The sequence below is a fragment of the Clytia hemisphaerica genome, unplaced genomic scaffold (genome assembly GCF_902728285.1).
Source record: "Clytia hemisphaerica strain Z4C2 unplaced genomic scaffold, Clytia hemisphaerica genome assembly, whole genome shotgun sequence".
Taxonomy (NCBI): Eukaryota; Metazoa; Cnidaria; class Hydrozoa; order Leptothecata; family Clytiidae; genus Clytia; species Clytia hemisphaerica.
In genome coordinates, this window is record NW_027103562.1 from 519848 (window position 1) to 546349 (window position 26502).

General features: G+C 36.1%; 3 protein-coding genes and 1 pseudogene across 4 annotated transcripts in view; 2 read left to right on the top strand and 2 right to left on the bottom strand.

Moving 5' to 3' along the window:
* The window catches only part of LOC136800623 (dosage compensation protein dpy-30-like), a 154427-nt gene that overhangs the window by 68689 nt on the left and 59236 nt on the right, over window positions 1–26502 (top strand). The window lies entirely within an intron of this gene.
* LOC136800786 (polypeptide N-acetylgalactosaminyltransferase 16-like) lies at window positions 40–10170 on the bottom strand (the record flags this gene model as incomplete). The annotated part of the gene is made up of 15 exons (XM_067057443.1): window positions 40–989; window positions 1460–1576; window positions 4326–4455; window positions 4634–4717; window positions 4891–4983; window positions 5935–6061; window positions 6287–6390; window positions 6700–6787; window positions 7580–7667; window positions 7850–7971; window positions 8297–8362; window positions 8472–8539; window positions 8790–8888; window positions 9782–9939; window positions 10114–10170. Coding segments are annotated over 15 exons (1551 nt in total), but the record flags the coding sequence as incomplete, so codon positions are not given.
* Window positions 13869–14663, top strand: LOC136800788 (uncharacterized). Its single transcript, XM_067057445.1, has one exon. It carries the CDS (start codon window positions 13869–13871, stop codon window positions 14661–14663), a length of 795 nt encoding a protein of 264 aa, XP_066913546.1.
* LOC136800625 (uncharacterized) lies at window positions 22240–24582 on the bottom strand (annotated as a pseudogene).

Here is a 26502-nt window from a genome sequence, read left to right on the forward strand (position 1 = left end):
TCTTTAAACTCTTCCAATGACTTTGATTATACAGTATTGCGTTTGTTAAAGAAAAAATAAGACAAGAAAAGGCAAGGCGTCCCTAGATATTCTTATAAGAAATGAAAGACTATATAGTTTTTAAAGTAACCATGGCTCTAAGTAAAAAGAAGGAACTACATTAAGAACAATTTTATCTTTGATGTTCCTGCAAGATTTCTGAGGTTTTTCCGAGGACAACAACGAGTACCAACATCTGCTGCTGAGTTCGTTTTAGATTCCACGTGATTCCATTGTTCCACATTGGCGACATCTTTAATCTTTTTGAATACGGTTGAACACAAAAATTTTTAATCTTTTTTCAGTGTTGTTGAGATAGCCGAGAACGACTTTACTATCGGTTCAAAAGTACTCTTCACTTTCAAGAAGGTTTCGTGTATACTTGTGCAATCTGATCAAGATAATCCTAACATATAATTCATCAAATTATCCTTTGATTGTGGTCACAATATCCCTAAACACAATTTTGTGAATCTACCATTCGGTTTCAATGTTTCCTTGCCAGCAATCCATATAGGTTGTTAACTTAATGTACAGTAATCAGTCAGATGAAACCAAAAGGCAATAATTTCATCTAAAAACTCCTTCATTCATAAAGGTCTTCGTTCGTGTATAATAAACGTACTTTCATCAGCAACACATGATTTGCCTATCTACTTTCTTTTTATCTCACACTATTTTCTGACCATAAATTTGCTACCATAACAGTTGGAGAATCGACATATTCTACTTTTTCACCAGAAGTTTTACTTTCTACTCTCAATAATGGTAGATAAAGTGAGCATTCTATCACCAATAATTCAGAAGAGAAATTTGGTAGTAAAAGACCATGTCTGTTGTGGACTGAAATTTTCACATCTTGCTATGAGTAACGAGCCATCCGATTTCCTTTCGATGCATAGATTTGTTGCTTGATGACGTAACCGTTCACGAATCATAAAATTCCAATGCTGAATGTTAAAAAAATGTAAACAAAGCCCTGTAGTTATCAGAGTCACTCAAGAACACCATCAAATTATCATATAGTCAGTATAATTCCTTGCTGTAATTTTGAAGGCTGACACACGATGGCAATGTGAAAAATACTCTCTTGTGCAAAATAAACGTGGGTCAATAAAGTGTGAGGACTTAACTGGAAGAATTAGCGTCCAATTTCAAATGTCTGAAGAAGGCGTGTATTACTTTTTAGTCACGAGGTTACTCCCGATTCAATAACAATAGACACAAGAAAATTGATTGGTGAAATACGTGAGATTCAATACCGGTAGTCAAGAACTAGCCTTTTCAGCATTTTTAAAAATCAAGTTTTGCCATGTCCATTTTTGCGACTCAAATTTAAATTTAGAGGGATATACCTTTCGCTCAAAAGGGATATACCTTTCGCTCAAAAGGATAAATTTTTTCAAAAAAACAACTTTACCTGATTAAAATCGGAGTTGTCACAATCTTTGAGAGATATTCTTTTTCTCTTCTTTGAAGCATATAAACATTTGTCTTTTTCGTTTTGAATCATTCCTGTTACTGACATTACCCATTGCTGGCAAGTGAAATACAAAAATATCGTTGGTCTTGAAAATACAACAGATCTATGGTAACCCAGACAAAAACCCCTCCTCTCCGATGGTTTCATGTATCGTTCTACTGGTTTTTTGACCTGTCCGATATAGATTTTCAATCACACGGAAACTTTTAAAGGCGCTTCGAGACAAAATTAATTAAAAATTTGGGTTTATGGAATAAAATTGATTTTTCCCTCTAAACACTTTCCCAGGGTATAGAACTATACAGCACGCAAATTTTTACAGGAGCAGTGGCGTTCTGGCAGTGGGGCCAGCGGACCTTTTTTGAAGGGGCGCCGAAGAGCAAGGGGCGCCAAAAGAGATTATTGAAACGCCCAAATCTTAAAAATCATACTTCATGCGCCTAAAATTGCGCCCCAGGAGCAATTTTACTGAGATCATTCTAAATTACTTGCAATGTTTTTGTTTCACTTGCAATAAAGTTAATTGGTAACTTCTTTGTAATCTACCTAATTTACAAGTTTTTTTGTGTGTACAATATAGCATTATTAAATGAAAATCTAATTACAATATTGAAATAAAAAAACATCAAATTTTTCTGTTCGCTTCGCTCGCATTACACATTGTTTCTTTAAGTTTCTTTTCACTCTAGCAAGTGTCAAATTTTTGTTTAGTAATTTAGGGTATCTTGGCAGTCAATTTTCAAAAATTTTCTACTCTACTCTTATCCACTTAATATTTCCTTCCTCATTATGCCTCGGCAAATAAAAGTTTAAAAACTGGTGGGTGGGGGCACCACTTTGGAAGATTGGGGGCACCATTCTAAAAAATTGACTTTGGCCCCTCTAGAAAAATTTTCCCAGAACGCCACTGCAACGAGATGATTTCTTTAAAAAAATTTAAAATACCTTATTTACAAAAATTTGAATTGGGGAAAATGAAATCAAACAGTGAATGGTGAGGGTGATTTCGCAACAATGTGTTACAAATTGCCGTTACTATGGACTGGCTTGAAGTGATACACTACGAACTATCCCTGAGTTTTATTTTTGTTACTTTATCGTGGGTATTTTGAAAATAACACATTAGCAAACTATTTATTCCTAAGTAAATAAACAAACCGGTAGTTACTATTTTTATTGATTTTTTATATGGTTAGGGTAGTTTTTGCATATTAGGGAAAAGAAAACTACATTAACTTGATGAGTATAGGACTACTCCTACCATATATATCAATTCAGTTCAGTAAAGGAGTTATGAATGTTAGAGAAATCAAGAAATAAACGAAAAGACAAAAAAGACCGTTCAAATTTACAAAGAGAATAGGTAAGAGCTTTCTTGTTTATCTTTGATAAAAGTCGTCCTTAAAAAAATAGAATCCATAATTAGTCGTTCCAAAACGAATAAACATCAATCTAAGTTGGGCAAAGATTTTGAAAAAGACAGTCTTTCGGTTCTAGACAATTTATTTGAATTTAGAGAGGGGGATATGAAGTAAGGCAAATTTCATAACGCGCATTATAAAGATATTATGGTAGGCCAGTGAATTAGCCACTAAAGATGTGTGAACATAAGTTAGAGATTTTAAAACCTTTTATTATAGGGAAAAAGAAAGCTATACAGTCGCCCATAAAAGATAGGATGGGATTTGATGTGTTCAAAAGCAAAAAGAAGATCAACAGGATCAAGACTGGATCGAAACCTGTAATTGAAAATGTTGATACAGAAAGATCACATGATGAGAGCGAAATGCAGCAACGAGAAAAAAAGAGTGAAAGTGAAAATCACTGTGCAGAAAGAAAGCTGAGAAGTTGTGAGAAAATCCTTCAAAGCACTTTCGTATGGACTATACCCAACCTACAGCAGAAATTCCAGGAATTCAAAGAATTCAACACCGTTACAGAATCACCGTCTTTCTTTGTTTTTGGTACATACAAAGCATTGCTGCGCTTGAATTTCAGCCGTCAAATTTCCGAGAAGAAGACTCACGTTACTGTGTCATTGTGGATAAGTAAGGGGCCTTTTGATGACACGAACCAATGGCCAATGCAATTCAAAACAATCAAAATGAGACTTTTGGTAAATGGTATATTGGTGGACTGGGATATTACTAAAAGTTCCTATGATCAAATGTTTCTCAAGCTTTACGAAACACCCCATGGAGAATGCATCATGAGTGGTAGTGTTGGAGCCATTTTCTTCATCAATCAAGGAAGATTATCGAATATTCAGTATAATGATACAGTGACAATTAAATTTGATATTGAATGAAATGAAAATGCGGACATTGAATGCTTAGGCAATATTAAAGATATCAGTTGGCCTCGCAACTTTGCTGATACGTCACCTTACGTTCATAAAAGGTCGTGTCTCTAATCTTGGAAACTGTGTGAAACACGGCCAACACAAAAAGCCATGGTAAATGGCTATCCATTTGGAAAAAGAAATTGACAATTTGAACAAACGATAGAAAAACAGTTGAAAAATGCGAAAAGTAATATAGTGCAAGAAAAGACGCATCTTACGCTACGAAAATACTGTTTATAACTAAAGATCATCAACTTGATTATGCATTATTCTAGTATGAGAGTTAATAACGTATGAATTGAAAATTAAAGATAAAAATAGTCTGTACCTAAATTAATAGATAAAAAAGGCCTTAAATCCCACCAGATGTCTCATTGCTTAGTTCAAAAGCCTTCGATCGCCCGATTCCCGCAATCTGTCATGTCAGCAGGAGAAAATAATTTCAATGAAAAGTCTTACCATTTTCTTAACATTGGGAATACATTTCACTGCCAAAACCTTTGAAGTTTTGGACTCAGATAAGCAATACGATTGTCCCTTATAAATTTGCTTGATCTCCCCATAAGCCAACTCGTCAACATTCGGAACTCTGAAATAAATGATACTTGGTTCTAAATAATTTCGAGACGGTAGCGTGTTGACAGAAGGGGGAACTAAAGCCACCAATCCAAGCAGCAGATTTATTTTTCGTTTGGTGCACCGAAAGACAATTTTCAGTCAAAACAAAAATATCCATCAATTAATAAAAACGAAGACCTAAAAGTTACCTCAACTCTGGATAGACTTCCATCAGATACCAATCGAAAGGACGACATTTCAGTCTTTCTCTGATTAAACGTCGTTCTTTGATTCTAAAAAAGAAAACCGAAATTTCATAAACCCTAAGAAACTCATTATAATGAACGTACCACATACCGTCTAGGAAAAGAGTAATGAAGAATCAGGATAGGGACAGCAAAAATCGAGGCTAATGCTGTCTACTGAAAAAAATGCTGCTGAAAATTCCTAATTGTATAATTTTTACCTCGGTAATGGTTCGTTCATATTTCCACCACGTGCTCGATAGAATATTCTTTTATAACGGTCCATCCATACTTCAGCAACACGTCGCACGTTCCTATTGGTTAAAATGTTTCTTTAGTATTCCGCACGTAAACAATGATTTACAAGATTAAACTATTAATGTGCTAGCTAAAAGTAATTTTTGAGACTTTAAATAGATGATTTTAGCCCTTTCAGTGCCGCTGAACTAGATTTCATTAAATAGCACAGTTGAATAATTAAAATTTATTTCAAAGATGTTTTTCATAATTCCACATCTTTCAACTCAAAGTAAACACATATCACTTATATTTCTGATATTTTTTAGAAAATAAAGCTTATAAATGTGATGGTAAGGTTTGTGATTGCTCTTGTCTCTGGCAAATAGGTCGAACGTTAAAAAATACGAACGGCAGTGAAAAGGTTAGACACCAATCAGCCTTAGTATACTACAGTATTTGAAAACTAAGAGGAAATGAATCAACTTAAAAGCGACCTAGAGTCGTATTTATACAAAATCTTACTTTAGACGTACAAACTTTCGCGAGTGGAAACTTTCGCGATTTTCGCGAATTTTGGCCCTTTTCGCAAAAGTAAATGTCTTTAAAAATTCTAGGGAGGGCCATTCGCGAAAGTTTATGCTCGCAAAAAATTCTTGACAAAATAGAAAATCTTTTAAAACTAAAAGACTAAAACACTAATAAGTCAAAGAACAAATGTTTCAAGTCAATCCAAGAAGTATTTGTCCCTTTGAGCCATTTTTTATGTGAAAATTCTCAATTTTAAGTCTTGATTCGCGAAAGTTTATGCTCGCAAAAATTATTTTTCAGTTGAATTCGCAAAAGCAAATGTCGTAAATTTCGCGATTTTTCGTCCTCGCGAAAGTTTCTCATCGCGAAGGTTTGTACGCCTAAAGTACATTCGGCTAAACTTGATTGATAGAATTTTATAGGAATAGATTTATAGGAAACACAAGGCAAGGAGCTCGAGTGACATTTTTCAATGAATCCAATCATATGACACTCACATAAGGTACGTGTGTCCATTGCCAAGAGGAAACTCATAAGGGTGAGATTTACGAAAGATATGACCAACTCGTGAGCAAGGAATGATTTTCATACTTCCACCACACATCCAGGTTTTGAATGAAATTTCTGAGAAAAAGAAAAGTTATCTTAGTTATATAAGGGGAAGCAAATAAAGAAATACTTTCTAAATTCATCAATTTTTAAGTTTCTTTATTTCTGACTTTAGCGAGGTCATGCGTCAGTTGACTTTAAGGTTTTGAGAATTTCTGAATCCAAAGAGCCACAGATTATGTCCTGAAGTAATTCTTGATTGAAGTCCAAGTCAAAAAATGTTATGAAAGATTATCTTACCGAAGTTTTCCGCACCCCATATTTCTAGCAAAGAATCGTATTGTCCAAGTTGATTGAACCATTGTTTCTGAACAGCAAATAGACCACCTGCAATTACTGGTGTACTATGGGAAAGATTTTAAAAACTTCACAAAAGATAGTTCAAAAAGGTTTTAGAAATCAGCTACCTTTAAACGTTTAAGGGTTCATACATGTATTATTCCCAAGACTGGGACAAGTTTATTTCATCTTAACAAAATATTAACATAACTATATATCTTTAAGACAACAACGCCAGCTAAACATTGTTTTTTTTAGAACAAAGTGTAAAAGAACAAAAAGGCTTCGATTACCAATATATTAAGAACTTGTTGAGAACATTTGAAGGCTTCGCATATCCCTAAAGCAGTGAATTTCTTTTCCCAAGTTGTTACCTGATTGGGTGAGTTGGATCAGCTTTTTGTTCTTTCATTTCTTTTTCAAATAATGGCTCCCAAATAAAATGCATGTTCCAGTCAAATCCTATGAAATCATTATAGTACATATTTAGAATCTTTTTGTGCAAGTGGCAGTTGTGCAAATGGAGAAATCGTTGTGTTTAATCCATCAAAAACGTTTTATAATATATTGATTTTTTTTGGGAAAAAATCAAGGGATGAATGAAACCAGTGAAATGGTTTCCAAACAGCAAGACACGTAGAATAAGGATCTCGTAGCTAGTCAGTAAAAACAAAAAACTGACAGAGATAGACAAAGATTGCTCAAAACAGCAAACCTAAAGCAAACTTTTGATTATACAATTAATTTCCATTACTATGTAGTATTTAATAAAACATAACTAACACTGGATGTAATGCCGAATGAGTCATAATTAAAAAAAAAACTGCAACCAAACTAACTTCTTAAACCAAGTTTTAAAAACATGTTTTAAAGTGATGGCCAACATTGACTTTGGCTTACAAAACTCACCTTGTATCGATTAGGATTGCGAATTAGTTGTAAGTGTTTTTTGAGCAGTGAGTTGATGTTAAATCATTAGTTGAAAGGTGAATGCAGAAATTCATACTGAAAAAAGAACAGTAAATAAACAGTAAGAAAAAGCGAATCTTGAAAATCTTGATTAGCAGAGAGTCAGTAAATTAATCAGTAAATTTATTACTGCATTTCTATGTTTTTTACTATGTAGTCAACTTCTAAGATGGCTAATTAGAGGTTAGGGTTACTGTATTATGAAGCAATGAAGACATTCACCCTATCATGCTCGAGATGTTCATCTCAAGGAAAGATTTCTCCGAAGTGTTTACAAAAAAATACCTCCTTTCAAGTAATTTGAAGAGGCTTTATATTCCAACGTATCCGTTTTGATGATGTCAATCACCGGTGAAGCTATCGCAAGTGGATCCTATAATTTTAGAAATATGTAGAATTAACAAAAATAGATTGGATTCTACATCCCAGGGTAACACAATATTTTAATTTTTTTTCATAATGTCTTTTTTTTTTGCTTTGCTACAAACTGTATTCGATAGAAATCGAAAGTTACATATTGACAAGATTTGGGGTTTACGGCGATAATCTTTGAACCTGTTCAACTTGTGCTAGCAATGGTTCAATCCAACCGACGTTCACTTCACAGTGGCTATCAAGGAATGTTAAGATGGATGACTTGGCGACGCTCACACCTTTCAAACGTGAACGAATTAACCCTAAAAAGAAGAAAGGGGAAAGTTAGAAATGAGTTGAAGGATTCAACCAATTCGCGCATTTTTGTGAGTTTTTGATTGAACGTTGTCTGAACTAGCATCAACACTAAAAATGCCTCTTCCAATAAGAATTCAGTAAAACCAAGTAAAACGCATATCTAAAATAGTCATTTTGATCCTCGCTAAGATAGTCGATACACGTTGGGCTTGAACCTACATTCTTTAGGCTACAAGAAAAGCGCGCTCCTACTTCAACCACCGTCCTCCGTTAATTTTCAATAAACTTCACTGGGAGAATGGGTTCCCATGAAAAGAAATGAATACACACCTTCTCGTTTGCCGTTCCTCATCAAAACAATTTTGGGTAGGTCTTTCAACGAAGCACCATCTTTTTCTATGGAAGAAACGGTTAAAAATTGAAAAATAAGCTAGATGGAAACATCAATTACACCCCCAAGTTTTTTAGTTGGCTGTTCCGAACACAATTTTATGTATTCACTTACCATTGGCACTAAAATCATCAACCAGGATAATCTCCGTTAGTAGGTGAGGCGGTGTTCTATCCAGTACGCTGAAAGTATAAGATATAATAATGTATGATAATCAAGGAAAGATATTACGTTCATTAACATTACGGAGGCCGCGCCGTATAAGAACAACAAATCTAAAAATATCAAAAGGTAAGAAGATCATGATGAGAAACGATCCTTAGCACGAAACTGCAAAATTTGAGCAATGTGTAAGGATAAAAATAGAGAAAAAGGCAGCTGTAATCAAAACACATGTATTCATATTGCCTGTACAACTGTATTTTGATTTACCTTTTAATAGTCCGTAGCAAAGCTGACCTCGCTTCATTATGAAAAGTGATGATAATCGAAGTGCTGGACAACCGCTTGTCATAACTCTCCTCTAAACATCTAGATACAAAACATAACAAGTGATACTTTTATGGACCTACCTGGTTATGCATTTAACACATATAATCTGATATAATTGATATCTACGTGAGCATGACCGTTAAACAATCATTCAGAACACAAGTAGTGACGATCTATTAAAATTAGTCGTTTGTTTCTTATAAAAAAACGTTTAGAAACCAAAATTTCATACTCTTGAAATATTCTTTCATATTCAAGACTTCGTGAGCAAAAAAATCATCTATCTCATCAAAAAATTTAGTAATTTAGCTAAGAACATTGATGTATGCTTATTAATAGTGATTCTTATAGACAAAGATGCGTTTTTTTGAGTTGAAAAATTCTTTTTTAACAAAAATCTGCTTGAGCCATCTTTTACCTACTTTCATGCAAAATAATCTGAAAAAAACAATGATCCAATATAATAATAAACCCGTTTTTTAGCCGTTTTTTGGCCCAAATTTGCCCAAAAACATTATTTTTCGAAAATCGGGCTCCGTCACATTTTGGCCACCACCATTTTGCACCTTTGTACTAAAAATCAAAAGATTCCTATGATTCAATCCTGAGAAAAGTTGGTAACAGACGAACGGACGGACGAACGGACGAACGAACACAAGTTAATTTATAGGACCTCCACCCCACCGGGGTAGGTCCAAAAAGTTAAGTTAGTATAGTAAAGAAACCAAGTACTAAGGACAGGCAGAAAGTTGGTAATCTGTCATTTAATCTTTGAAAATGTAAGAGTTATAAATAATGCAAGGTCTCAAGTTTCCAGTTTCAAAAGCAGACTTCCGTTCTGTAGCCAAAAACACACATTCCTTCCCCCAAGCATTTCATATTTTTTGAATAAATAATTTCCGATTTAGAAAAAAATAAATTGTTAACTTTACTGTGGCGGGCGCGTATCAGGGATTGGCCTATCGCTATCCAACTCATCACTGATTTGTTGGTTGAATTTGTGTCTATGGTATGGATCCTCTGATTCAGATAATTTCGTTTTTGATATATAACTTGTCTCGTCAAATGTACTTGAAGCCAAGATTGTGTTCTAAAAGATTATAGGAATATCGTTTTGGGCAAAAGCTCGTGTAAAATCTCCTGTTTTGGACCCCTGAAAATACATATGCTGAAAACAGTAGCAAAAGTCTGGAATAAAAGGATTTTGCAATTTAAACATTTTTTTCTTTATTCTTAAAACTAATCTTTGAATGAAACTGTATACCTTTTGAACTTTTGGAGCTTGGAAGTAAGACAACAACACCAACACAGCCGAAGAGAGGATATGCCCAAGAGCCCGCAACTACGGATTGTTCCTGGCGATTCTCCAAACTCGGGACCCCAACGAGGGGTCGGTCGACGGATGCTGCCTCACCGAAGTCGAAAGACGGGCGACCCTGTCCTCCAGACTCAACACCTGGAGCCCAAAGCATCCATCTTCATTGGCATTGGCTGCCGAGGCGTCAAACTCAGCAAAGCCGAGCCATCCAACACAACCTCCCAAAACGTGTTTTTGGGAAGCGGGGTCATCAATCCAGCATATGATTCCCGCCATCTGCTTCAACAAGCTGGAGACATTGAAACAAACCCTGGGCCAACAAAAGAAAAGTGTAACTTCTGCCAGGGCTACTTCCGCAAAAGTCAAACACCCCTCAACTGTTCTGTTAGCAACTGTAAAGAAAGATGCCACAGACACAACTGCAGCAAGATCAGCAGATATTTCACCGGACCAATTGTGTGGAAATGCCATGCACATGGTGGCCCCAAACCTCCCCAAACCAGCAACCAAGAGGAAGCTGGGACAAGAAAATGCTCCGGTGACAAACACAAAAGCAAGATCATCAGAGCAAACCAAGCAGCCTTTGAATGCACCGAGTGCAAGAAACTATTCAACCTACAATGCACAGGTTTGAGCAGAGACGCACAAAAGACGTACAGACTCAATAACACACCATGGTCTTGTGATTCATGCACAAACCCAACAGACACGAACTTCACAACCAACAACGCTACAACAACGGATATATCAGAGAAAGCACCAAAAGAATACGCGAACTCACTGAAGATTCTCCAATGGAACGCAGATGGACTCGCAACAGTAGTCGGTGAGCTCCAGAACCGGATGAAAGAACTCGATGTAGATATCTGTTTCGTACAAGAGACAAAACTAAGACCATCCCAGAAGACCCCCAACATCAAGAACTATGCGGTTGATAGATCGGACAGAATGGAGAGCAAAGGGGGAGGCCTTATCACTTACATCAAAAAATCCTTGATCCTTGATAAGGTACAAAAGTCAAGCCTTACTGGAACAGAATCAACAACAATCAAGATCCAAGTCAGCAAACGAAAATGGATAAATATATCAAACGTTTACTGCCCTCCATCAAACACGACCACACCAGTAGAACTGAGGCTAGACAATGTCATAACCAATGAAGACTCGCTAATCCTTGGAGACTTCAACGGCCACTCTCCGCTTTGGGATCTCATACAACCACCAGACCAGAGGGGCGAAGAACTGGAAGAATGGATGATTGAGAAATCATTGGACGTTCTGAACGACGGAAGCCCAACTAGAATTAACAGAGCGACCGGTGGAGAGAGCACCCCCGACATCTCCTTCTGTGGAAGAAACGTCACACACCGGTCAACCTGGACCACGATAGATCCAATCGGAAACAGCGACCACCTCCCCATCCTAACCACCATCAATCAAAAGGTACACCACCAAACAGCAACTGGACATTTGGCCAGATGGAAGTCCAACGGCGTAAATTGGTCACTTTTCAGGAACGAGATAGAGACCGCATGTAATTCCTTCACCTTTGAACCCAATCTAACAGCTAGAGTAATCAGGTTTAATTCCACCTTGAAGTCTACAGCCAGCCGACACGTCGGAAAAACGAAACCAGGATCAAGAACGAAACCTTTCATGACACCAACAGTTCGCGCTGCCCTCAAGAAGAGGAACAAACTGAGAAAATCCGTGAAGGAGAATCGACAAGCCTGGCTAAATGCATGCAAGGAGGCTCAAGAAGCTATCAACGCAGCAAAAGAAGAGAGTTGGAGGAACCTACTCGAGGACACTATCACTGAGACAGATGACAACAAGATGTGGAGATTGATCAAATCGCTAAATGGTACCCCAGAGACCAATTCCCCGAATGAAGCTATGAAACACAATGGAAAGACAATCACCTCAAATGGGAAGAAAGCAGAGATATTCGCGAAGCATTATGCGTCCGTAAGCCGCCACCAATTCTCGAAAGATGAAAGAGACACTAATCGAGAATATAAGAAGAGACTAAGATCTACTAGAGAGGATAAAGATTGGGAACCGTTCACCATAACAGAACTGAGACGAGCAATAAAGAAGATGAAACGTAAAGGAGCCGCTGGCCCAGATGACATACCTCCCTCTTTCCTAAAAGAATTGGGACCTTGTGCCCAAAAAGAACTACTTGACATTTTCAATTGCAGCTTCACAACCTCATTCTGTCCCCAAGTATGGCGCCTTGCACATATCCTACCACTCCTCAAATCAGGAAAATCCGCCAGTAATCTAGCCTCATTCAGACCGATCTCACTAACATCGTGTGTTGTGAAAGCCCTCGAGAGGATGGTGAACGACAGACTTTACCACATGGCGGAAACTCAAGGATGGTTCCATGCAGCTCAAGCAGGATTTCGCAAGGGAAGAGGGTGCGATGATCAGATAGGTAGACTAATCCAAAAGATACAAGATGGCTTCCAAGAAAAACCATTTAAACGATCGGTAATTGTATTGCTAGACTTCAGCAAGGCATATGACACCGTCTGGAAGCAAAAACTACTGCTGTCACTGCAAGACCAAGGCGTCCCCCCCGGTATACGTACACTGGCTCAGCAACTTTCTGACCAACAGAGTGGCAAGAGTACGCATGAACGGGACCCTAGGAAAGGCAGTAACCATGCACCAAGGACTCCCACAAGGATCCGTACTCTCACCAATATTGTTCCTGTTCTACATCAACAACCTTGCTAAAATCCTACCACAAGAGACAACCAACTCCCTATTCGCCGACGACGTAACGCTACTGGCAACAGCAAACACCCTAAAGGAAGCTGAGGAAATATGTCAAAGATCGGTAGATGTCGTAGCTAGATGGTCCAAAGAGTGGAAAATCGCCCTCAATTCCGATAAAAGCGAGTCGAGCTTTTTCTCAAATTCAACGAGAGAAACGGCCGAAAAATGGACACCCGCTATCAAAATAGATGATAAACCAATCAAATACAACCCAACCCCCCGTCTCTTGGGAGTGATACTAGACAGATCCTTAAGCTTTGGCCCACATGTAGCAAGCATTGAAGAAAGAGCCGCACCAAAACTGAGAACGATCTCCTACCTTTCCAATACAAAGTGGGGGTGGAAGAAAAACTACCTGAAACAGATATACACCGCCAACGTCAAACCCATCATCAACTATGCAGGATTCGCATGGCAGCCATGTCTCTCCGCTACCCAAATCAAAAACCTAGATAGGGTCCAATACCGCGCATTAAGGAAAATAACGGGCCAGACACTCAACACACCATGTGAAGCACTCCTCCTAGAATCTGGGGAACAAAGCCTGAAAACCCAATTCGAACGAAAATACCATCATCGCAGCAGAAAAGGCACTCAGACTCCCCCACGATCACCCACGACGACTCGCGTATGAGCAAACAAATCGTTCCAAACGAATCAAAAGAACGAGCTGGGGGACGACTGCAAGGGATCTGCTAACCAGACTCCCAGACCCGGACGACATCGAGAACAGAAAACCTCTAGACTACTTCACCCACCCACCTTGGTTATCAAATCCAAACATCGAAGTATTCAGCTCACTACCTGGCATCAAGAATAAACATGCAAATCAGGATCAAATCCTTGAAGCAACCTTGACGCAATTACGTTCCCTCAACCCAACATATACCATCTATACAGACGGGTCTGCTATGGCGGGAACAACCGATGGAGGAGCAGGATTAGTGGTGACAACAGATGACCCTGCTGAAATAACACCTGTCACCATCATAAAGACCAAAGGGGCGAAGTTCACGAGCTCATATGAAGAAGAAGTCCGTGCCATGGAACGAGCAGCAGAGTGGATTGCAGTAAATACAGAAGACGATGATGATTCGATCGTGATTGCGACCGATAGTCAATCCCTATGCCAAGCTCTCCAACACAACAACAGAGAGGTAGATGCCATCATACAAAGTTTGAGCCAAACGAAGGCAAAAATCACAATTCAATGGCTGCCCGGACACAGTAACATACCGGGGAACGAGGCAGCTGACAAAGCTGCAAAAGAAGCGACAAAGCTAGAAGGCGTCCACCAGACAACCAGCATGAAGTGTGCCCGCACAATAATAAAATCCAATATCAAAGACGGGGACCCGGAACGCCCTTGGCTGAAAGAAGTCTATTCAAAATATTCAATGTCAAAAGAGAAAGCAGTGAAGACGAGGCACGACCAGGTAGACCTGGCACGAATTAGATGTGGTAAACACCTTGCCTTCGCTGCATACGATCACCAACTTCACGAAGAAGTAGACCCAAAATGTCCTCACTGTGACCACCAGCAGCACGATCTCCAACACTGGTTTTTGGACTGCCCGGGCACACGTGAGGCCCGTTTCGAAATCTTTGGCGAGGAAGTCGACGATGGACTAAGCTTGCTGACGAAACGACCAGAACAGTCAATCGCTCTGGCGAGGAGGACTCTCCTCGGAGCGAGAATCAACTGACGAAGCCAATACACACACACACACACACACACAACACCAACAACCAAATAAAAACAATCAGTAAAGTAAATATTCTTTTTAGTTTACAACTCATTATTCTAAAATAGAAATAGTCAAAGTTTAGTAATTTATACGAAAAACGACGGTCTGTGAATCCCTAAAAACAGGTTTAAATGCACAAATGTTAAGTGTTACAAGTGTAACAAGTGTTAAATCATCTCTCCAATCAATTTCAATCAATCAATCTTGGTTGAGGAACAAGCCGACTGAAAATTCAGATTGGAGATTTATCTTTAGAAAATAAAAGGTCCCCAAGCAAAACTAAACTTTTTACAAATTCACTACAAAATTTATATTAGGACGTACAAAGGAAAAAACACTAAAATACAGAGGTGAACTAAAACTCCATTCATGCGTGAACGCTTCAAAAACGTTCCGGCAAAAGCTTCTTAAAGTAGGGTTGTTTTCACTGACCTTTATATACCCCTGGACCAAGTTACTCAATCCCGGCCCACCAAAAATCTTTGATCGGTGTTTTTTGGAAATTGGCCCTAATTGCAGCACTACTCAATAGCGGTGAAAATGCATCGAGCGCTATGATCTAATTTTCCTCGAATACTTTTGATGATGTAGCACCGTTAGACTTTAATTTTTAACATTGCAACTCCGATCAAAGATGGTGGATATAGTTTGGTCCAGGGATATATAAACGTTAGTGGTTGTTTGTACCCAAACTTCATATTAACACAATGTAGGTCAGTTTAGGTAACAATAATTCTAAATTTAAGTATTTAAAATAAATAAGATCAGTCTTAATGTAGACTCTGTATGCGACTTATAAAAGATGAAGAACTTAAAAATGAAATAATTATGCATGTATTATAAAAATATTATAATGGTAAATATATTCTTGATGAAATCATATCAAAATAGTTTAGAAATAAAGGAGTCTAAACAAAGTCACCACGATTTAAAAGGTAAATGCCATTGAAAGAAAATAGTATCATTCGCAAACGAAGCAAGAAGGTACCAAGCTTTTCAACTTTATGTCATCATAGCGGGTAGCCAGTTAGCTCAGTCGTAGAGTATTCCCCTTCCTTCGATCCCCGATCACTGCCAACTAAGCGAAAGAGTAAGGGTTGATAATGTAGGCGAGGCACACCACCTCATATCCACCTAAAGCGCAAATAGAAAAAGGGATAGACCTCACACTCCTGGCTCTGCTGATAGCCACCTGATTAATATACTTACTAACTTAGTTTGAAGAAATTATAAATTATCTAATTAAAACATATTAATTGTTGTTGACAATAATTGTAAACTTATTTGATATTAATAATTTATCATCAAAATATAACAATAAGATTGACTAACATTATCCAAATGCAGACATCTTGGTCTTTAGTCTACTATTGTCAAAACATCACCAGCAAATTTGGATCCTCTGACAATTTTAGCATCTCCAGGTGGTATACCCATAGGGTTTTCAGTCGAATGATCTTTATACCAAACAGAAACATCCTTGGTAACAACCCTTATAAATTGTCTATAAGTACCTTTCTTCAAAGGTAAAGATTCGTGTGGTGTACGGTCAGTCACCCAGTAAAGCATGTTTGCTTTCAACTTGGTTGAGTCTGGTAAAAGACTACGCAAATGCTCAATATCTCCATGTTTGCCAATAATTTCTTCACCGTTTTCACCAGAAACGATTTGACAATCCCAAACTTCACATTACGGTCCGCAAAACATATTGACGTCAAATACAAAACTGAACGGTTGTCGTCTGAAAAATGCACAAAGATGGCGGAAAAAATTCAAGAAAATAATCAAAAATCACCATCAATAAACGACTTTTGCAGCCCGTCAAAGTGCATCATAAATGAAGAAAACGCACTAAAAGATACCCTACAATGCAGGAAGTGCCACCGTTTAGTCCATTATCTTTGTACAGAACTGCCACTTTACCAGATCCAGATATGCTTGTCATACAAATCAAGAAGTTTCCAGTGTCAAAACTGTACCAAAATCGCGCCACAGGTAATGGAAAGGTATAATTCAAATGAAACATCAAAAATTGAAGGATTCAAAAACGAAATCAAAGCCTGTGAGAATATAATGAAAAGGCAGGACGAAGAAATAAACCATTTGAAAGCACAAGACGTCAATGTTATGGTCAACGAAATGAAAGAAACTATGGACACCAGAATAACCACGCTTGAAAAGAAGATTGAAAGCATCATCGAAAAGAAAGAAGAGAAAAGACCACCAATGAGCTACGCTAAAATCACATCCAAACACATCGAGAAAAACATTGGAGATGCGATTCGAAAAAAGAAAAACAGGAGGAGCAGCTGATTCAATCTACAGCACGCAACCTAATTTTCATGGGATTGATGAATCGACAGATGAAACTGAAGAAGAAACAAAAATCGAGGACGAAGAATTTATTCATGATAAAATTATTGGTCAGCGGCTCCATCTGAGGAATATAAAGATTACCGAGACGCAGCGGATCGGGAAATTTACGAAAGAAGAGAAAGATAAAGCGAGATACCGACCAATTAAAGTCACATTTACGAACGAAGAGGACAAGAACACAGTGTTGCAAGCAATAACAAAAGAAAAACGCTTTCCTTACCGAGTGACAGAGGATTTGACCAAAAATGAAAGACAGATAATCAAAGAATGGTGTAAGGAAGCCGAAAAATGAATGCTAAAATCAAGGAAGACAACACAAAATGGAAAGTCCGGGGGAGCCCGCGAAAAAAACTCTATTTCAAAAAGATCATTGTAAAAAGTACGAGCGGTTTATAGAGGCCCATGTGTCTTCACGGTGGCCTGCAAACCTGTAAAGCTTTATTATTATTATTATGAATTACTCACGTTTGATGCCATATATATACCACCATCCAATTCCAATTCACTGTCATAACCACCTCGTCCCCATTCAACTAACATGGGGTAAACCACAGCACTACCACCACCCTTTTCACCAAAACAATTATCACCCTTTTCAGCTTTCCCTTCATTCTTGACGTAAATTATACCAGGAGATTCAGTGTGAAGCCCTGGTCTCCGCTGAGACTGACCTTCATCTACTAAACTCTCATGAATGGTTAGATATCCAATCTCCCCTTCCTGCCCTCTATAATCAATATTAGAGAAGATTTTGTCATGGTATTCTTCCAGATAATCGGGAAGGCATGTGCTGTCAAAATCTTCACTCATCAAAAATGGCATCATATTAATATTAATATCTTTCGGCTCCGGAAACTCGATATCCTCAATCTCAATAAGACCATTATAAATTGCACCACTAACTAAAGGTGTATCTCGGCCTTTAAAAAACTACTCCTGGCCTACTTTAATGTGCTTTTTCCACTTTTTCAATTTCATATCCCATAGCACAAATCATTTGCAAAACATGAGGTATTCCATTCAACTTAGAGAATGGGCTGCCATCATCTTTTATTCCTTGCAAAATGGTTTTGGCAATTGGGTGAATTGTTGATTGATCGTCAAGTGAGAGATTTTCCATCATAATTATAGATGTTATCAATTCCAAATTTCTTGATTTTCATTAACCATATAAATATTTAACGACAATTTCAAATAAACATGGAACAACCACGAAAACAAAACATCAAAAGTCTATATTTTATTTTATTTTGATGTTGATATTGTTGCCCTAAAACGAAACAAAAGATGTATTATAGTTTAATAATTATAAAGTATCTTGATCATATTCTTTGAACATTTGATGATGAAAAAACTCCTTTGACGAGGAATTTCACCAGGAGTGATCAATAAATACAATCAAAAGTTGAAATGAATAAATCAATAATTCTCTATAATATTATTTCAGACAATACGTAGGTTGAATTGATGATAAGTTTGGAAATTATAATTATTGTGTATTCAAAAGATAAACCAAATACTCTTATAAAGCGTCTTTGCAATCATGAATCAAAAACAATTTAAATATGCAGGCATAAAGTTCACCATTAAGAAGTAATGAATAAAGTCGTGTTAAAACGCATTGCACCAATAAAAGAAGCATTATTTTTCATTACCAATACCACAGGCTTCATGCATCATTGATAAACGCATGACCATAGTCTTGTTCTTTAAACCTTTAGATTTCGACTTAATGAAAATGTACCTAAGAAGAATTCAAGCTATGAATGTTGACGCCAATTCAACATCGCGAGGGTCACTATAAAATTCATCACCAATAAATCAATCAAGTGCAAAAATAAAACTCAATCAAAAACAGTGACATTTTATCCAACGATAGTGACAGAATCATCATCAAATTTTGATCCTCTTACTATTCTGGTTATCTCAGGATCAGGGACAACTCCATTAGGATTTTTGGTTGAATGATCTTCATACCAAACTGAAACTTTGTGTGTTACAAGTCTAAAAAACTCTCTAAAAGTTTCTTCCTTCAAAGGTAAAGATTCATGAGGTGTTCGATCAGTGATCCAATAAATTATTTCAGACTCCATTATTTTTGGCTCTGGTAAAAGATCCCTTATGTGTTCAATATCTCCATGCTTTCCAATAACTTCTTCACCTTTCTCATTAGGTATTATCTGGCAGTCCCAAACTGCACAAGAAGTAGGTTCAGTTGATGCCATGTAAATTCCACCAGTAGGATAAAAGAGTTCACCATAAAGTCCAGGTCGTCCCCAGGAAACAACCCATGGAAAATCCTCAGAGGACCCAGAGCCCTTTTCAATGTGCAACTCTTGACACTGTTGATCACTTAAGCCATTTTTAACATGAATGATTCCAGGAGATTCAGTATGTAGTCCTGGTCTCCGCTGAGATTTTCCTTCATCAACACAGCTTTCATGAATGGTTAGATAACCAACTTTACCCAACTCAACTGACATTCCCTGAGAAAAATTGAAGATTGGACATAACATATCCACAAAATACTCCAACAAATAATCTGGTAACTAAGTTTCCTCAAAGCTTTTTGACATTATGAAAAGCATCATATTAATGTTAATATCATTATCTGTTGCAGGGAAGTGTATTTGTACAAAGGGGCATTCCATATATCCACAGACGGTCATATCAGGTTCAATTTGGTCTGCTCGATCTTCAACAAGGTCTATCCATGATGGTTCAAATTTAATATGCTGTTTTAGTGTAGCTATCAAATATCGCCAAATCATTTGTAGAACATGGGGAATACCATTGAGTTTTGAAAATGGACTGTTTTCATCGTTAACTCCCTGTAAAATGGTTCTGGCAATAGGATTCAATGGTGGATTAAGCTGAAGGTTTTCTAATCTTGGGTAATCCATAGTGTCAAGTTGGTTTTATGTCAATGTTTTATTTTTCTTATTTTGGCCCCTTTTTCTACAGTATTTTTCTAAAATGTAAAAAAATAAAATAATAACTGATGCATCTTTGGGCCAAGAAAAGTGCTTCAGGATGAAATGGAAAAAATTATTTTACCAAGTCAAAAAATATTCATCTTTGGCACATATTCAATGTTTTTCACTGAATGTCTGTAACTTTTATTTATAACATTAAATGTTTCCTTATTAATACATTAATACATAGTCGAACGTGCGCAACGCACTGGGCTTAACTTCAGTGCCTTCAAACTATTCATAGGTCCAATTATAGAACCCTAGATATTCACCCAAGGAGCAAGTGTGCAAAATTTCAGGCTGCCTCAAAGTTTTAGCCTCGTTTTGGCGAAAACTCGTCCCCAGGCCCCAAAAATCAAAATTTTTGAAAAATAAAAGAAATACGTCCTCAGATAATCATCCAAGGAACAAGTGTGCAAGATTTCAGCCAAATCGAACAATTTTTGCAAGTGTGCAAAATTTCAGCCAAATCGAACAATTTTTGAAGTCTCCAGGCTGCCCCAAAGTTTTGGCCTCGTTTTGACGAAAAAATCGTCCCCAGGCCCAAAAAATCAAAATTTTCAAAAAATGAAAATAACTCCCCCAGATATTCACCCAAGGAACAAGTGTGCCAAATTTCAGCCAAATCCGATCATTTTTGAAGTTTCCAGGCTGCCCCAAAGTTTTAGCCTCGTTTTGACGAAAAACTCGTCCCCAGGCCCCAAAAATCTAAATTTTCAAAAAATGAAAAAATGCCCCCAGATATTAACCCAAGGAACAAGTGTGCCAAATTTCAGTCAAATACAAGCATTTTTGAAGTCTCCAGGCTGCCCTAAAGTTTTTGTGACAGACAGACAGACAGACACACAGACAGACACAGACAGACACAGACAGACAGACATTGTCAGATTGTAGCAAGCTCAACTGAAGTTGAGAATAAGAAACAGCTGTCAACAAAAAAATTGACTGTCAACAAGAGTACTTTCTCTTTCGTTGTTTTCAGCCCTTTTTCACTCTACGAACTTTTTTTGATTTTATCAAATTCATTGATCACAAAAATCCTGACAATGATACCAAAAAGGGATAAACTTCCTTTTCCGAAAAATACAGTCTGCCTTAACTTCTTTTGACTTCAGATCAGGTTCAGCATGAAGCAAATTACCACAAAGGTAATAAGATCACTAAAGGATTTGTTTCAGAAGTCGAGGATGTCAGAAGTCGAGGATGTTAAAACCTACTGTCAATGCAAGCTGTCTACTGTATAATATGTTTATACTCTTTTAGTGTTTTTAACATGTTGTTATGTTATTATATTTGACTACGTAAACCTGTTCAAGGTATAAAAATAAAGTGAAAATAAATAAATTTCTATTTTTTGAAGATGGACAAGATACACTTACTATTAATAATTTACAATAAGCCAGACAATTTTAAATGAAATATAAAATACATAATATTCTTATTTACAACAAAAATCAAGTTCAAAGAAAAGTATCAAATCGCGTATCGGTGCTTCAAAGAAATCTTTACAACTTTTGAACTTCTGGACCAAATTTAAAGCATGATAGCTGAAGTTATGTATTCCTCTTCCATTCTAAACTTTTTAGAATTAGATGTGTATTATTGGTATTATAATGGCGAAGTTTACAAAAATAAATAAATTTTAAGCAGTGTAAAAGGAAAACTGCGAGAATGTGACACGAAAAAAAAATAGGTTCAACGGACCCACGTTACAGTATATAGTATCTATCAAAGTCAAAGATATCTAAAAGGCATTTACTTTTTGCTGGCACACTTTATTCTCATGAGAATTTTGATAAAATTTTGCAAAATTTAGCACACTGTAAAAACTATTCAAAAGATTTAAAGTCATGAAAATAAATACAAACGTAAGAAATCAAATTTTATAAAATGATTCAAACTATAAAATCATCATAAAATGATGCAAATTATACTATTTTGTTTATTATTTGTTCAACTGTTTTACACCCAGGCAAAATGCATATGATTAACCCCACTTTGGTAAAGTATTATAATTGAAAAACGGCAAAAGTGGGAAAATCAGTATATATCAATTGGAAACTGAAATGCAAATTAAAAGTACATATGAAAGTGAATACCATCGAGTATATAAGATTGAGCTGATCATTTGATATAACTTAAGTTAACTTTATAATATATCACTTTTAAGTTTATAGTTTTGAATCATAGATGAGTTTCTTAATTCTTTCAAATGACTTCTACCTTTCTACTTATCACTATTTATCCCTGAAACCAAAGTTATTTTAGCCAACAATGGCTACAGAACCTTCATCAAATTTTGATCCTCTTAGAATTCTTGTTATCTTAGGATCAGGGACAACTCCATTAGGATTTTTGGTTGAATGATCTTCATACCAAACTGAAACTCTGTGTGTTACAAGCCTAAAAAACTGTCTGTATGTTCCTTTCTTCAATGGCAGAGATTCGTGAGGTGTACGATCGGTTATCCAATACAATTTATCAGACTTCATAATCTTGGAGCCGGACAGAAGGCCCCTTAAGTGCTCAATATTTCCAAACTTCCCAATAATTTCTTCTCCTTTATCATTAGCTACAATTTGACAATCCCAAACTTCACATGAATTAGGTACATTAGATGCCATGTAGATTCCCCCAGAAGGAGTAAAAACTTCACCATGCATACCGTATTGTCCACCCCAACAAACAACCCATGGAATTTCTGTATCACCCCTACCGGAACCCTTTTCAATAGACAGCTCTCTAATTTTCCCCTCCCCTCCCCCTGTACGCAAACATACGCTTTTGAGAAGAAACCCCCTCCCCCCTTAGTGCGTATATACTATGTGGACGGCTCTATATACAAAAAGTTATTATATTAAAAAAATAAAGTCTAAATGTATTGTGTCAAGATATTATGAGAATAAATATGTTATTTATATAAGATTTCTAAACAAAATATTTGTGAATTCAATATTTTTATCAACCCTTTTATAACTGCCATGCGTTTTTTTTTTTGCCGCGGGGAAAATAAAGGTTTTACCAATTTGCCGGGGAAAAAAATAAAGGTTGGACCTATTTGCTAAATGTCCGTTATTCCAACATGAGCAACTATCACATTTATCACATTTAGCTTTTAGCTTTTAGCTTCTGAATAACTTTTGATTAAGTGAACCGATTTTTAAAGTTTTAATGATCAAAATTTAAGTTGAGCTTTTTGCTATAGAATAGAAAAAGAAGAAACTAAAAGTCTTTAACCATAAACTCACAATATCTTCACAACACTGTATACTTTGTTTGGCGGATCCCCGGTATAATACTCCCTAAAACGGCATGATTTTCTTGAATTAGTTGGTCTAAAAAAAGCCATAAAATACAAAACAAATTTCATTTATTAGGTAATAAAAAAATTTAGAGATAACCCTAAATAAAGATTGAGCTTTCAAACAAAGAGTTGATAACCTTTCTTAACCTACAACAGTGACATAGTCCTCGTCAAATTTTGACCCTTTCACTATCCTAGTCATCTTCGGATCAGGGACAACTCCATTAGGATTTTTGGTTGAATGATCTTCATACCTAACTGAAACTCTGTGCGTTACAAGCCTAAAAAACTGTCTGTATATTCCTTTCTTCAATGGCAGAGATTCGTGAGGTGTACGATCAGTTATCCAATAGAGAGCATTAGATTTTAAAAGTGTTGATTCTGGCAAGAAACATCGTAAATGCTCAATATCCCCATGTTTGCGAATCAACTCCTCGCCATTATTGTCAGCAACAATCTGACAATCCCAAACTTCACAAGAATCATCAACATTGGATGGCATATAAATACCACCATTAGGGATGTCCTTACCAGTGTAACCAAACTTTCCCCACCAAACAGGAAAAGGATTGATTTCATCATAACCAGAACCCTTTTCAATGCACAACTCCTCCACACTTTTCATCACTTAAACCATTCTTAACATAAATATAACCAGGAGATTCAGTATGTAAACCTGGTCTCCGCTGAGATTTACCTTCCTCGACCAAACTTTCATGAATTGTTAGGTAACCGATTTTACCAAATTCTACTATTTCAAAATTAAGGAGGAGAACTTCTTTAAAGAACGCAGTTTCAATCATATCAGAATATGGTTTGAGATAATCTGGCAATTGCATGTTTTTAAATTTCTCTGCCATGACAAAAAGCATCATGTTGATATTGATATCAGTTGGTTTAGGGAATTTCACATCAAATCAAAGCCGAAAGCCAGTTTGGGCTATGAATGGTGGAGGTGGGTTGTAATCTTCCACATAATTCTCATCCTTTCCAAATTTAATATGCATATGCATTGCTACCAAAACTTTTTCCCATATCAACTTAACAACATGAGGCATACCATAAAGTTTAGAAAATTGACAATTCTCATCAGCAACACCTTGTAAAATGGTGCGCAACACAGGGTTTATTGGATTCTTTTTTTCTAACTTCAATTTATCCATTTTTCTATCTAATTCTGCCATTACAATGTTGAAGGGTCTTGAAACAAATTTGTTTTTTTAATATTCTTTGTTTGTTTCTTTCTTTTTTGTAGACACAAATAAAAAGATTTACTTAATTTTCTTTCATTTTCTTTCTTTCTTTCGATCATAGAAAGTAAAGAAACAATGTAAAACCAATAAATTTACATTGTAACATTTTTCTTTCCATGATTCGGAAATTCGAATTCGATCACTTTTATGATTTGTTTTGTGAGAAGAATCAGGAAGAATAAGAATGAAGAAAAAAGAATTACAGGAGAAATAGATATTTCAAAAATAACAAGCTACATGCTGAATAGACCTACCTAAAGGCTATAGTGTAGTAAAAAAAATAGAAAAAATGGCAACAATTGTCAGACTAACTAAAAATCAGAAAATAATACCAAGCCAATCGCGAGAAATATTCATTTCCCCATAAATTTACTGAAGGGTATTTTTGTTTCATTAAATAAGAAAATCGGAATTTTATGGCAAGAAAAAATGTCTGGAAAACCTTTCCCTCTATGTTTATGCAAAAAAAATCAGAAAAAATTAATGAAGCTATTTCCAAAGTCCAAAGACCCCATTTATAGGCAATCGCGGTTTTATATCACTGAGCAAAAAATTAGGAAAATATACCAAGCCAATCGCGAGAACTGCTCATTTCCCCTCAAAACGACTAAAGGTAATTTCTTTAAATAAGAAAATCCGATTTTTACGGTAAAAAAAATTTCTGAAAAAAAAAACTACTTAAGCCATATTACAGAGAACCTTGTCCTATATCTTTGTGCAAAAATTAGAAGAAACTAACGAAGCAATTTCACAAAAAGTCCAAAAAACCCTATTTTTAGGCATTTTTGGCCCAAATTCTCCCCCAACCCCCAAAAAAAAAGAATTTTTTTTTTTGATTCTGTTACATTTTGGAATTACCATTTTGTATGTTTTGTGCTAAAAATCAGAAAAAGCTAATGAGCCGATCCCGAGATAAGCTTGTAACAGGAAAATATTAAAAGGTAATTTCCCTAAAAAACAAAAAATCCGTATTTTACGACGAAAAAAATGTTCTGAGGAAAATCACTTCAGCCACATTTTAGGCCAACTAGCACTCGATATTTCTGCAAAAAATCAGGGTAAAACTAATGAAGCTATTTTGCGCAAAGTACAAAAAACCATATCTTTAGGCGGTTTTTGGCCCAAATTTGCCCAATTTTTTTTCTTCAAAAATTGGGCTCCGTGACATTTAAGCCATTGCTATTTTGCATCACTGTACAAAAAATAAAAAAAAACTAATGAGCCAAATCTGAGGTAAGCTTATAACAGACAAACGGACAGACGGACAACGGTCAAATTAAAGGACCTCCAGGTAGGTCATAAAATTTTCTTTACAAAAAGATTTCTAATTAAATACAGTATAAATAATTATATTTATATAAAAGCGAAAAGTAAACAATCATAAAAGCTGGAATGCAGTGATGTCTGTATCACAATGAGATTTAGGTTATATCTGCCAAAAGTTTTTAAGAAGAATATTTGCCGAGCTCAAAGACGATTTTTAGTATTTTTATATGCTACAGAATTGTAACCAAAAATTTAGTCAACTTTTGATAATTGAACGTTTGTTTAATAAATCTATATATATATCTGTTCAAAACTGACACAGTTTGAGAAAAAGTTTTGATTACAGTAATAAAAAAAAAAACAGCATTAAAAATACCAAAAAACAAGAATGCTTTGAGAGAAGTTAAAATCGATAAAATTATTATTTTACTGAAAAATATTATATGATTACATTATAATCCATGATACAAATGAATTATCATAAAACGTTATATTAAATAGTAGGGGACCGCCCCCTTGAGATTCATGAAATATGATGGGAATTACCAGATTTGATTTATTCGAAAAAAGATATTACTTGGAGAGGAGTCTTGGGAATTACACCTGACAAAACTTTTTATAGT

Bases quoted from the DNA above. Each gene is read 5' to 3' on its own strand.
- LOC136800788 (XM_067057445.1), top strand. From the start codon at position 13,869: ATGGCGGGAACAACCGATGGAGGAGCAGGATTAGTGGTGACAACAGAT.